Here is a 13679-nt window from a genome sequence, read left to right as displayed (position 1 = left end):
ATGGTTCAGACAAAGTTTCAAAGATTTGACAAGTGAGAAAACGACACATCGCAGCCAACATCTGGTGAGGAGTAAGACTGAGACGCTGCCCAGGTCTATGACGACAGCTTTATCAATATTTAAAATGATTGATCACAGGAAAAGTTAGAAATGTATCTTCTTAGCTTTACCACCACACAGCAGGTTAAGCTGCTGAGTGCTGAGTCTCCACCTCTCTGTGGTGTATTGTGTATTGTTTTAATAAAGCCAAATTCACAACATAGTTTTTCTCGTTTTTTTTCTTCTGTTTCTGTTGTCAGACAGAACAGATATAAAGTAGTGATTGAATCGCACCTCATAAATATTACATGTCAACCAGCAGTCTCTCCGAAGCTGCTGCACTGCTGTGATAAAAACCTTATTTTATGATCACAACTTCATCTGACAAAATCAACAGCAACACAGGTTCCTGCTCTTGAACACAGTAAAACACCAAGTCGGCGTTTTAGGATTTATCCACTCTGCAGACCCATCTGGAAAAACTTGTTTTTTTGCATGAGAAAAATGCTGCTTTCGTGCGGACAAGAGGCTGAAACTGACAGAAAAAAAGATGTGTTTTTGAATTTAATTAGCTTCATGTGGACATACAGTAATAGATATGGACAGGAGAAACTGTTTGAGCTCACATGTTGGCACGTGAGTGTCGTTTAAAGACGGTGTTGGAAAAACTGCCAACTTATCCTTTAATACGCAGGCTCCTTTTAAATTCAAGTTGAAACTCTGAACACTTTGAAGGGGGATCAGACACATAGTCATGGATGATCAGATCTCACTATCTCACTAGGTCTTTTATGGTTTTGTTTTTTTTCTTGTTGAGCTGAGTGTATTGTTATAAAGCTGAGCAGTGCTAACTTTATAGCATAGTGGTTTGGGGTATTGGTTGATGCTACATACAAAGAAAATATATAATAGATTAAAAATAAAAATTTAAAAGGTTTGTTGGGCTTTGATTCACAGTAACTTGAGGAGAGGAGGTTCATATGAATGCAGCTTGTTCACGTCCCTCCTGGGTTTTTAATAAAGCTTTTAATGCCTTGAATTGTCCTCATCCTTCTCTGAATTCCTCACTGTCGTGCTCTCAGTCTCTTCAGTGAAATGACTGTTTCATAGAATCTGAAATCTTGATAGACATTTTTTGGCAAGAACAACTGTTCTGATGACTACTGAACAATGCGTGTTGCTCTCTGGCACACTTCTTTTTTTCTTTTTTCTTTTTTTGTTTTTGGTCAGGCTCCAGATCTTTTGTTGTTGTCAGATCTTTAGCTAAGCTCGTGAGAATGAGTCGGTTTTAAATCCCTCTGAATTTCCCAGTCTGGTGAGAGATCTGTCAGTTATTCAGCTGTGATGTGAATTTCCTGCCGACACTTTAAATCAGTCGGGCCTTTCAAACTCTCTCGTCATATCTGCGCGTCCACCTGCTGTAAGCTCAGGTCCGACAATAACTCACATGAAAAGCTCCAACCTCAGAGTAATTGACTGTCTAAACAAAAATGTGTTTTCTATCATGGCTCAAAGAAGGACCTGTCTTTAGAAATATTTCCAATAAAAAGAATCTGAATGACACATGAGCCAGACCTGGGAGTGAAGGCCAGCCAAAAGAGCATTTGATGCAATCTGAAAAAATAAAAAATAAAATGCAAAAATTTGTCAGTGGATTCCTCATCTGAGCTCCCTGAAATATTATTACTTTAATTTTAACTTTATTTATTTAACTTTAATGAAATATCTGTAGTGATCATAATCTGCTGTGTAAAAAGGAACTCTTCAAGAGCAAGGCACGCTACAGCGCCTCCATCGACGACGTCCTGTTTCCAGGCATTTTACACACAATAGCATCATCTACTGGAGCAGGCTGCCCCACTGACATCACACCACCTTCTGAAACTGGTCACTAGAGGGCGCTATATACAAATTCACTGCAGAAACTGCCATCGCAGAGCGGGTTAAATCGCTCCACCACAGAGCTGCATTTAAACTCTCTATCACGTCATAATTTCATTTTCTTCCCAGCAGTGCAGTCAGCTCTGCTATACAGATGTATGCTATTATTCATTGTAGCCGTTTTAAAAGTGAATGATTGAACTTGTTAAAATACATTTTGGCTCTTTCTCCTTAACGCATGTCATCTGTCAAGTTATCAGATAAAATTATTTTGTGATTTGGAAGAAAAAAAAACTAGAGTGCAAGTGTAATATCTTTGAAGCAAGACTGATAATCAACAGCAAAACACAATTTTCCCTTTGCTTGCAGAAGTTGTAATCATTCACTGACAGCCATTCACACCAGAAAATAAGATAAAAACAGAACTGAAAATTACAAAATAAGTTTATTCATATAAACAACTACAAAAATCTATTAAATAAGGGGTTTTTTTTCAGCAGGAGGAAAATTTGATGGTGTGGTATAACATAGTTTCACAAAAGCAATATCAAAACATGTACAAACAAATAATAAGTTAATCTGCAGTCTTCACATAGCTCTTAAGCTTTGACTGAGTTTATAGAGCTCGCTCTGTTTGTAAGAGGAGGCACAACTATCCTGAGATTCACCGGTTTTCAGATTTGGTCAAAGTTACATGACTTTTGCAAGAATATTTCCAAGTTTATTCTTTATTTGTTTCTCACACCTACTCCCACACAGGAAAGTCCCAAATGGCCTCTTATTTACAAAGTATTTTGGAGCTGTGAGAACTGAGACTAACGCTGCATAGATGATTCATTCACACCATCAGAAGTTTTTTTTATTTTTATTTTTTTTATTTCAGGGCTCCCAGAGCGACTGAGTCCTTCCCCTCAGATGAGTATGTGAGCGAGGATCGTTTTGTGTTGGCATATGAGGCGTAGGAAGGGGCAGAGGACGTGGAGGAGGAGGGTAAGCGGGGCAGGGTGGACGTAGAGGAAGGAAGAGGTTGCGTCTGTCTGTCAGGAGGGCAGTAGGCCGGAGAGGAAGACCTGCCCTTGCTTTGCAGGCTGCTGCTGCTGCTGCTCTGCAGAGGAGAGCTGGAGGTTTTCGGGCCTCGAGTCAGAGACGACGTGGAGGAGCTGGAGAGGGGTGAGGTCCTCATGCCGTAACCAAGAATACCTGTGCTCATCAGAAACTCCCTGGAGCCGTAGGCGGGAGGAGTTGGTCCACGTGAGCCTGGAGTTCGGATGTTGTCCGGCGGTAGACTCCGCCTGCTGGGGATGTCATAGATCCCAAGGTCTGTGCCGTAGAGCGCCTGGGATCTGGCTTGCAGACGCAGCATCCTCTCCCTCTCCTCCATCTCCCGTCTCTCGTGGATAGATGCCATCATGGTTTTTGAAAAGTTGTCATAGCGCGCAGCAGCAGACATCTGAGGTGGCAAGCCCTGTGGAGCGAGATCGCGAAAGCTGTCTCGAAGACTTTGAGAGGTCAGCTCACGCATGGTCAGACCTGGAGGGGGAACGTCTCGTGATGTTACGCTTTGGGTTGCCAGGTCTCTTGGCATCAGCCCTTGAAAAGCAGGAGGAGGGTCTCTTTGCATGAAACCTTGGAAGGAGGGCGAGTGATCCCTTGAGGTGAGACCCTGCAAAGAAGGTGAGGGGTCTCGAGGCTGAGGAGACTGTCTGGTGACGCCCATGAACACGGGACTGTAGGCGTGAGGAGGGGGCCTCTGCACCACAGTCCCATCTGTGCCCAGGGCCATAAAGTGAGGGTGGTAGCCGACTGGAGGCGCCCCTCTCTGAGCCAGGAACTGAGGTTCTGCAGGGTTTATTAGGTTATCATAGGTCAGGCTGCTGCTGCTGCTGCTGCTGTGGTTGGCCAGCAGGCTGGAGGAGGAGATGATGCCCAGCGGGGGATTGGATCCAAAACCGTCAGCATGCATGGCCGGTAGCTGGGATTTGCTACCATGCCGACTGCCGTGTTTGAGGGTGAGGGAGCGGGAGTTGAGCGTCAGAGAGTTGAGCTGCAGGGAGCTGGAGGCGGTGCTGGTCTGGCGGGGAGACTGGACAGGTAGACCCACCTGCTGGCTGCCTCTCGCAGGGCTTTCTCTAGACTCAAAGCGGAGGTCAGGACTTTTGTTGCTCCCTTGCTGCTCTGATGTCCTCAGCAACTAAACAACACAATAAAAAAAACAGTCAGACATGGATCAAAACCAAGAGCTGGATATTAAGGATCAAACTCCTACAATCTGACTGAAAAGCACCTGCTCTGGTGGAATGGGTGATGAACCTCTGGATATGGCCTCCAGAACTGGCCGCAGCTGTGGCACAGTGGGAATGGATACAGGAATGATGGATTTGGTATGATGTCCCATCTCTGAAAAACAGGTCACCATAAAGGAGGGTTTTAAAGTATACGGATGGCAATAATCTATTTTTTTTTATTATTATTGTCAACAAATCCCATGAAAAGACATTTACAACTTCTGTAGCTAGTGGCACATATGAATGAATCTTTAAATCTTTTTTAAAAATTGGATCAAAAATTGTTTTTAGAAATGCTACATACTTTCCTAAAACAGCAGGGCATTGTAGTTTTTAGTAAACTTTACTCAAACAGGCATTAACAGCACAGTGGCTGGGGACTACTTTCAAGCGTGGATTTATACACATTTGGTGCACTAGCAAGTATTCGCAGCACAATGTGTGCGTGGGGTTGACTCCAAGTAAAATACAGTGCCCACGTTCACCGTAATGAACAAACAGACAATACAAAGATAATAGTTGTTAATAGAATCAATACATTGTTGGTTTCTGTTGACTTAAATACAGAATCTCTCCAGGCTTTCATTTACTCTGCAGATATATATCGACTTAGACTCGATGTTATGAGTATCTTTGTCACTTTACAAATACAAAGACTGTGAAAATATTGCTTCAGGGCTGTGTCTGGTACATATCTGTCATTCTACAGTACCATCCATGGCAGCTATTTGGCCTTTCAGCAGGCCGTGGTCTGGTTTCGGTGGCAGTGGTGGTGGAGTTTTCAGCTGCTTGATGTCTGACAGCTCGACAGCTCCAGCTGAGGTCTGCTGGCGGGATACAAAAAAACAAAAAAAACATCAGAGATCTAATTATATCCACTGACAAATGAGCGCACAATCTTTATATGACATGTGAGAAAATATTGAAATGCTTGTGCATACTTTATCCTGACTATGTATCCCGTTATCCCTGACTTTCACTGGCATCTGCCGGTTGATTTCCGGTCTCAGGAACGGAGGCTGAACATGGATGACCATTTTCTTACAGGGCCTTGCTGTGTACCTGGTGTCACAGGACAGACAGAGACAGCAAGGAGTCAGCCAATGTGCTATTTGGCTTCCCTTAAATGATGAAGATAAAGTAGGAAAAAAAAAAAAAAGGCTCTCACTTTGGAGAGATAGGACTGCAAACCAGATACTCCAGGTTGTTACAGCAGCCTCGTGTAAAAGGATTTACTCCACCTTGAAACTTCCCAGTGACCTGTGGGAGATAAAAGTGCACCCGTTAATGTCAATACTGTCCATGTCAATACACCATGTTTTAGACTTAAAATTAAATAAAAACTGACTTGTTCATTTGTGGTGCGCCCTCTGGACACCAGGTACAGGTGGAATCCAGTGAGACCCAGGACTGGGATAAGAAACAGCCCTGATATACTGATCACTACCAAACTGGAAACACTGATCAGGAAAACTGCTTCGTGTTAGTCTCAATTAGATAAATATTCAAAGATATAAAAGCGCAGATAGATGCACGGACACAGTGCAAATAAGGATACGTGACAGTGCAGTGCAGCTTCCATAATTCGTCCATGTGGTGCAGGACGTATATGAGGCCGAAGGTGAAGACGCCGATCATGTGAACCGTCAGTGACAACAGAAACAGGAAGAAGTAGCGGTAGTTGCGCCTCCCAATGCAATTGTTCACCCAGGGACAGTGGTGGTCAAAGTCCTGGGAGGAGATAGTGGGAATAAAAAAAGGAAATAAATTCACCAAAGCAACAACAACAAAAAAAAGAAAGAAATCACGTACATCACTCAGCCTATATGAAATATTTTGCACAACAGATTCACTGGTGGCTCCGTCGCTTGTAGAATATCCACAGTGCTTTCTAAATACACTGCGCTCAATAGAGGCTCTCTGAACTGTTTTTCAAATTGCATTTCTACTGAGACTACAAAGGATCTGAGAAAAGGATTAACCTGATTAATGAGAACTCTCTCCCCCTCCATCACACTCTGTCCATCATTCACTGCAGAAATCCTCCTTTATTGACTTTCCCCACACACACTGCTACACTCGCTCAAACACTGTTCACGTTTCTCTCTGATCTGTCCACTCATGCATTATATTATCTCACTCTTACCACTCATCCCCCCCATTTAAATTCCCCCATGTTTGTCGTCACCCTCCCCTGTATCTAGTATTCTATAACGTGCCCCTTCTCCCCGCTAGTTTAAATCTTTCCACGCTCTCACCTCCACACAGTGATCGCAGACGCTGCAGTGCGAGCAGCGCGGGGGTCTGTAGAAATGACACGAAGCGCACCACTTCATCCGCACCTGGACGCCCTTCACGTCCACGTTCTTGTACAGCGGCGCGCGGAACTCATCGTCTTTGTCCTCGTCCTCATTAGCTGGAAAACAGTCATTGCGAAAATTGACACTTCCACGAATGAAAGAAAGAAAGTTATTTCTCCTACCGTAAGCATAATGTCACTTTAATTACGAACCCATCGGGAGAACACCGGCATCCATAAAGGTTGCCATGGTGAAGTTGGCCAGCACAAAAAGGAAGAGGATGGCACAGCATGGTGGCACAGCAGGGCAGATGGTCACAGCCAGCCACGGGCATCTGAATACACACACACACGCAGGAGAAGAAAAATTAGGAAAACTGTTTCCTGCACTTGTCACTGAATGTTCATTCAAAGCAGAATCCATGATGTAAATCAAGCGCTCGACGGTGTCTCTGAGCCGAGCACATATCCATCACTTGGAGGTTAATGTTAACACAACTCAGCGCTACGACAAAGACTTTAAGGGATAACCTTCATCCTATTTATTCTGATGGGACCTGTGGATCCCAAAAGTACTTGTTTACAGTGAAAGATAAGCATGCATTAATGTGCGTTCACCAAGTGATGCACAAACTGCATCTGTGTCACAGAGTGAAGCAGGTCTGGACACATGCAGGGCAGCAACTAATGATTATTTTTGGAATTGATTCATCTGTTGAATATTTTTTCAGATTGATCGGATGAGTCCGAGAATGGTGAAAAAAATTGGATCTCTTCTTTGAGAAATGAACAGTCCAAAACTAAAAGATATTCACAATACAATATAAAACAGACACATTACTTTTGTGTTATGACCAAAAAGCCATTGGAGGACTGTGTAATGTATTGCTGCACTGATGTCCACCAATTTATCCGCCTGGCCAGTTTGTTTGAATAAAGTTTGGCGCAGTGCTATAATAAGCAGTCAAATAGCCATAATAATGTCATCCAGTTAGAGCAAGTGTTACATGAGTGAAGGCGCAAGAAGATTAAATAAAAAAGTTTCAAGAAATTCAAATAAGTGGAGCTTGAACTTTTAATGTTTTTAATCATACAAATAGATTTTTTTGAATGTTATAAACTATACTGTACTAAAAAAACTAATGTGAAGCTTTTTGTTTTTTAAATCACAGTATTGATCTTTGTGCCCTGTCAGGAATTGAACCAGTAATCTTTTTATGTGCCCTAAAATCTTAGAGAACCATCACTTATCTCTTCCACCAACCCAGTGTGTGTGTGTGTGTGTGTGTGTGTGTGTGTGTACGTGTGTACGTGCTGAACTATACTGAATGGGAGTATGATTGTATCTCTACTGTGTGAGATTAGAGGGAGGGGCAGTGTAATCAGGTTAGGGTGGTAGACAGAGAGGAAAAGATTCACTGGATTATATTAACAGTGTTTGATTGAACATCATGTTTAACCTACATATATACTGTATGGGAATTTTCAGTTTGAATTTACACGTTACAGTTTTTGGTGTGGTATCAGTATAGGTACAGATAAAGAATAAAATATCATACATGCTCTATAGCACTGTTGAATAGAAACTGTTTGTGAGGACCAGAAAATGTGTTATACTAGTTACTTTTTTTCCATACAAATTATTCAGATATGAGGAAGTAGTGAACCATAAACACATACAAGTGATTAAACACAAGTTTGATCAAAAGTAGAAAACACTAACAACATTTAAGAGTCATCTGCCTCAACTATGCGCTTCATCCCAGTGCAGCTCCAATCCCCAAACCCCCCGGCTGGTTTTAGTCTGATGGGGGAGGGGTCCACCCCCCCCACCCCCCCACCCCCCACACACACACACACACACACACACACTCCCGAGAGGAATGCCTGCTGATGCCGTGCCAGCTGCAAACCCAGTAATCCCTGGGATTATGAACTCTGGATTACAGACCATTTCTGCCAGTCCGGTGCATTGTGGATGCCTCACATTAGATGCTAAACACATAGAGCGTGCAGTCAAGGCTCATCATATATCACAGTACACCGCTATACACGGTACACTATGAGATAAATCCAATCGATTCACTTAATGGCCGTGTATAGCTGCACAGGACCCCCTCGTGCAAGTGATGACGCCACGACATTCACAGGCTCTATTCAGTAGATGAGGAAATATTAGAAGTAGGACAAGAATTTCTTTGTAGAGTTTTAACAAATTTAGCATAATGAAATTATAAGAATCTTCAGAAGCAGTGAACATGTGATAAAAAGATTAAGGACCCCCCCCTCTCCCTAAGGCTGCTATTCAGGATTTGTGTCCAAGTTCTTCTCACTAAATAAGGTCATGTTTGACATGTGCTTAAATTGTCATAGCTGATCACTTACATTAAGCTGGGAAACTGGAGCTGGTTAGTTAAACATGTATCATAGATAGATAGATAGATAGATAGATAGATAGATAGATAGATAGATAGATAGATAGATAGATGGGTCTGACTTCTTGTGGACAACACTACACAGTGGGTGCCTCTGCATGGATAGTGAGCCCACATCATTGATCTGAGACCATCTGGACCGCGGGGAAAGGCAGTTCATTACACTGCAGCGTGGCAAGACAAGCCCCACCTAATGAAACGGCCCAGGCAGAGCTGTATTAATTCACACGGAACAGTAAGCTGCTCTCTGCAATCTGCACACTGCCCACGTCCCCGCAGTGGGTCAGTGGCACAGCAGACACCGCGCAGTCGTCAGTCGGAGCGAGCAAGTTCACTACAGGCTGGCAGCCAGGGCTCCTTTTGTGTGAAATATTGTAGCAGTTAGATAAGTGACGTCATTGTCAGGTGATCCGTCAGATTTCTAGACACAACATCGGAGCAGAAAACGCCAGCGGTGAATAAGTAACCACCGACTGTACAATAAATCTCCACGTGTGCGCACAATGTCGTGGGTTCAACCTTTTTTTCCCACATCATCTGTGACTTGTGTCATCCAAATCTCATCTTTCCCCTGCAACAAAGATATGGACATTTTCTTTTGATGCATGCAAGCAAAGCCATCTAAGCTTTAAATCAGTAAAGAATATGAGTGGAATAAACAGTAAGTGTACATTTAAAATATGGACTTCAATATGTTTCTGTTCTGAACACATAGTTTTGCTTAGATCAACTGCGTTCAGTGTTTACACTATAACTGACAATTTCAGCACTTCAACTGCGACTCCCATACAACATTTCACATGCAAACAATCAACATTTTATGACATTTTAAACTCTTTGCAATCTACACTAGCAATTTTCAGCATGAGCAAGCACATTTTATTTTTCGAGTTTCAATATATTTTTTCGGTGTTTCAAACTTTACTCAGTAGATAAGGGAGATTTTCTGAGTCTGGGCAGAGTTAAACTCGATGAACAAGGGACATTTTTCTTGGTCCCTCTGATGTCTTTGGGCTTTGTTTGGGCGTAGTCTGACCTGTCTGAGTTTAACAATGCACAACGCCGGCAGCGCTAACCCAAACAAAAGTTCACGGTCAGGGGGAACAAAAACAGGAAACCGGTAACTGATGAATTTTATCAGGGAAGAGGAAGACAAAAGAGCCTCTACAGTTCTAAAGGTCGTTCTATGACTCTACCAATCCTGCAGTAGAAACAGAAATGGGGAAATGCATGCTTGTACTACTAATGTATAAACATAGGCCCCAACAGTGATGATTGCATTACCAGGGGGCTGGGACTTTAAATGTATAACTTGACTGCAGGGTTGAGAATCGTGGTTTATTTTGTCTGCAGTGTTAAAATAAAGGGTCAAAATAAAGTGTTCATGAATATAAAAGGTAACAAAAAAAAAAAAGAAAGATGTGCACTTTTGAACAAAAGTATTGACACAGCATGAGTGTGCGTGAGAGTATTCCAAGCACAACACTTTGAGGATGCACGGCTGACATTCACTGACTAATGTATGTTCCTATGATTCACACTATCCAGGGTAACGGCCAGGGTGATGTTATGGCAGATGACAAGCGATGTCCTTTTGACTCAGTGTTACCAAGTCGGGGCTGAACAGAGCAGTGGCACCTGCCCATCTCAGCTTTTGGAGGAAGGGAGTCACTCCAGCTGCAGCGGCTGACTTGGCAGATGCACAGGATATCAAGGAAGTTATTGCTCATATCAGAAAACTGTGATATTCAGTGGCAGCTGACTGACACTGACTTTCTGCCAATGTTCTCCTGAAGAGAAAATGTTTCCAACTTCCTGCTTAAAGCTGATATGAATGGTCTTTAGATCTACTGTACGGACTTCAATATAAAGGCAAGTAGACACTCGCTCGACTAGTTTGGTGGTCAGCTAGAGGGTGAGGTTTTTAACTATTTTATTTTTAAGGTCAATAAATGGTAAAGCCATGAGGTCAGAAGATTTTAAGCTGTATTCCACTGGACTGTCTTGATTAAAAAACATTTTCACGTCATAAGGTCATTTCAGCTCAAATGCAACCCTCGTCCCATAAGACGCAGATTCATCACTCGTTCGTTCAATCATTTGCAGTGTCCTGGTTTTGCTGGTTTAGCACTGCAGTCCCAATTAAGCGATCTCTTTTCAATCCATCACGTCAGCAGGCCATTGATTTTTTTTCTTCTCCTACAGAGTATAGATGGAGTTCATCAGGATTTCTCCACCAACCTGTTTCTGAGTGCAAAAGTCTCATGACCGTGGCAAATAGACAGCTGTCAAGTTGTCAAATCAATTCCATTTTGACATATCTTTATCTTCCTGTGTGGTGAAAGCTCCAATATTAAATATAAATATTAAAAATACAAATCAAATTCCTACAACCACATCTGCAGAGACTAGACAGCCCCAAAGGAGAGAGACACTCTGTAATAAGAGTCATTAAATGTGTTGATATACTGATACTTTCTCGCTTTATATGGTGTAATCATAGCTTAGAAACTGAAGTGAAAGACACTGCAATGAGGTTACAGTAAATGTGTGCTGATAGTAAATTCAAAGATCCCAGACTCCATTTTTCCCAGATGGGGGATCACATGGCATCAGCCAGAGGATCCTAATCCCACACTCCCAATCTGGTGTCAGATTCCAGTGGAAACAGTGCACCGCTGGAGAATACAGGAGAAACTAGGACAGATATGGCTGCGGAGGTGAAGGGTCAGTAGACTGGAATAGAATTGATGAGGTGGGAGCCTTCATACAATAAGTAGAGATCTGTTATGATATCAGATATGGATATCTGAGGGTGTTAAAATATCTGCTTTTTATCCTTTCTTTATATTTCTTTATGAAGGCCTACATACACTGAGTAACGGCTTTGAAATAATGTATATAAATCAACCAGACCTGTAGTCATCATTTAAATTGGATTCTAGGGTTTTATGGGATATTGTATTTGGTTCTTTGCTGCATGCCAGTGGAGTCTCACAAATAGGTCCAAATAACGAGACACTTTTACCAAATGTTGTATTGAATTTCAATACGATCCTGACACAAACTAACGATGAATAAAAACAGATTTAGAAGGTTTTGCGGGGTGTGTATTTGATTCCCTCCAGATAAATTTATGACACATGTGGGTCAAAATGACATGCTGATACGTGCTGATTATCCCCTCAACTGTGCTTACTCTGAGTCCTGTGGGTGCTCTGGGCAGGCACCCAGAATGGCCCACACAGTGAGCCAACCAGGTCAGATGTTAGCCGCCCCTGCTGGTCTCTGCCTTCACAGTGAAGTGAGGGAAGAGGAAGAAGAAATGGTGCTTTTTTTTTCTTTAACAGTATTTAAGCCTGCTTTTTTTTTTTTTCTTAAAAATAATTTAGGATATAGAAAACTAAAAATAAAAAATTTGTGTAAAAGTGTAGAGTCAATATTATTGAATTTTGAGGGATGTTAGAGAAGAAGGTAACGCAAAACATTTTAAAAATGTTATAGTATCAAAATATAATTCCTCATGCAACAAATACAGAGATAGGCCTATTTGAATGAAGGATACCTGGTGGATGATGGTTGAAGAGTGATGGATGTCTGGATGAAACAGATGGATGGGTATGGATTCTCCGCGGAGCAAACCAACAGTGCATGTCACCAACTTTTCAATCCTTGTGGTCGCACTTACGTGAAGACGAAGAACAAGGAGGTAGAGCCGACCAGGAGGCAGGCGGCCGTGCACACCGGGATGAAGGCGCTGGGCTTCAGCGAGTCGGCGCCGCCGGCGGGCATCCTGAGTCCTCTCCTCCACACTCACCAGCGTCTCATACTAACGAACACACCGGAGGAGTGTTGTCGCTGTTGTTTGTGTGTGTATCTCGGACAAACCCCCCCCCCATAAATCACAGGTCGCCGGAAAACGAAAATCATAGTAAAACCGTGAAAAGAATTGAAGCTCCAAATGAAAAAAAAAATGAAAAAAAAAGAAAAGAAAGAAAACCGTGCAGCTCTGAGCACAGTCCCGCAGCCCGTCCTGTCTGTCCCGGCAGGCAGCAGAGCACAGATGCCGCCTCTGGTTTATCCCAAAGGTGGAGCTTTTACACATGAATGACGTGAAGCAGCAGACTACTACACTGACTGAGACCCCATGCTGTGGTCTGATCAGCACTCACTTCATTTTTTATTTCTTTCTCTTTGACATTTGTTGTTCATGTTAGTCAGAAGTTATCAATAACATGCGAAGTGATCATCAATAAATGATGTTGCAATCCAAAGTTTCCACTAATGCAGGTTCAATACAATCAAATTAACTCTAACCACAATCAATTTTTACGGCTGAGTTATGACATCAATAAGAACAGCGTTTGGGGTTGCCAGGTTGTGGAAAATCCTCCTGCAGCATCACACTCACTCATTTGTCTTTTTATGGAACTTTTAGTTCATCAGGGAAACAAATGGATTGTTAGCCCACTTACAATCTGGAAGAAGATTACAGAGCATCTGGGCCAAAATCCATTTATTAACAACTTCTTATTAACATTTACAACTGCAGACTGGGAGGCTTCGAGAGAGAAAGTGAGAAACCAATGAGTGTTACCCCAGACTAGAAAGAAGAACCAAAAGTTCTGCTGCCATTAAGACAACAGCCTCTTACACTTAAGAGAATACAACCAGAGTGATAAAAAAAAAAATCACAAAATAAAAGAAATCCAAAATTAGTGTTGCTGCTGAAGTGTACAG

General features: G+C 42.4%; 1 protein-coding gene across 1 annotated transcript; it reads right to left on the bottom strand.

The window, feature by feature from the left end:
• Window positions 1–2408: 2408 nt before the first annotated feature.
• LOC111237779 (palmitoyltransferase ZDHHC5-like) lies at window positions 2409–12904 on the bottom strand. Its single transcript, XM_022767006.1, has 10 exons — window positions 12628–12904; window positions 6718–6839; window positions 6464–6621; window positions 5764–5936; window positions 5554–5656; window positions 5374–5465; window positions 5147–5267; window positions 4918–5032; window positions 4205–4317; window positions 2409–4111 (listed from the first exon to the last, which is right to left on the bottom strand). The coding sequence occupies exons 1-10, from the start codon at window positions 12729–12731 to the stop codon at window positions 2795–2797; spliced, it is 2418 nt and encodes an 805-aa protein (XP_022622727.1). The 5' UTR covers window positions 12732–12904; the 3' UTR covers window positions 2409–2794.
• Between the last annotated feature and the right edge of the window lie 775 nt (window positions 12905–13679).

The sequence above is a fragment of the Seriola dumerili genome, unplaced genomic scaffold, assembly GCF_002260705.1.
Source record: "Seriola dumerili isolate Sdu_G_001 unplaced genomic scaffold, Sdu_1.0 BDQW01001092.1, whole genome shotgun sequence".
NCBI classification, from domain to species: Eukaryota; Metazoa; Chordata; class Actinopteri; order Carangiformes; family Carangidae; genus Seriola; species Seriola dumerili.
This window is presented reverse-complemented; position numbering and strand designations above follow the sequence as displayed.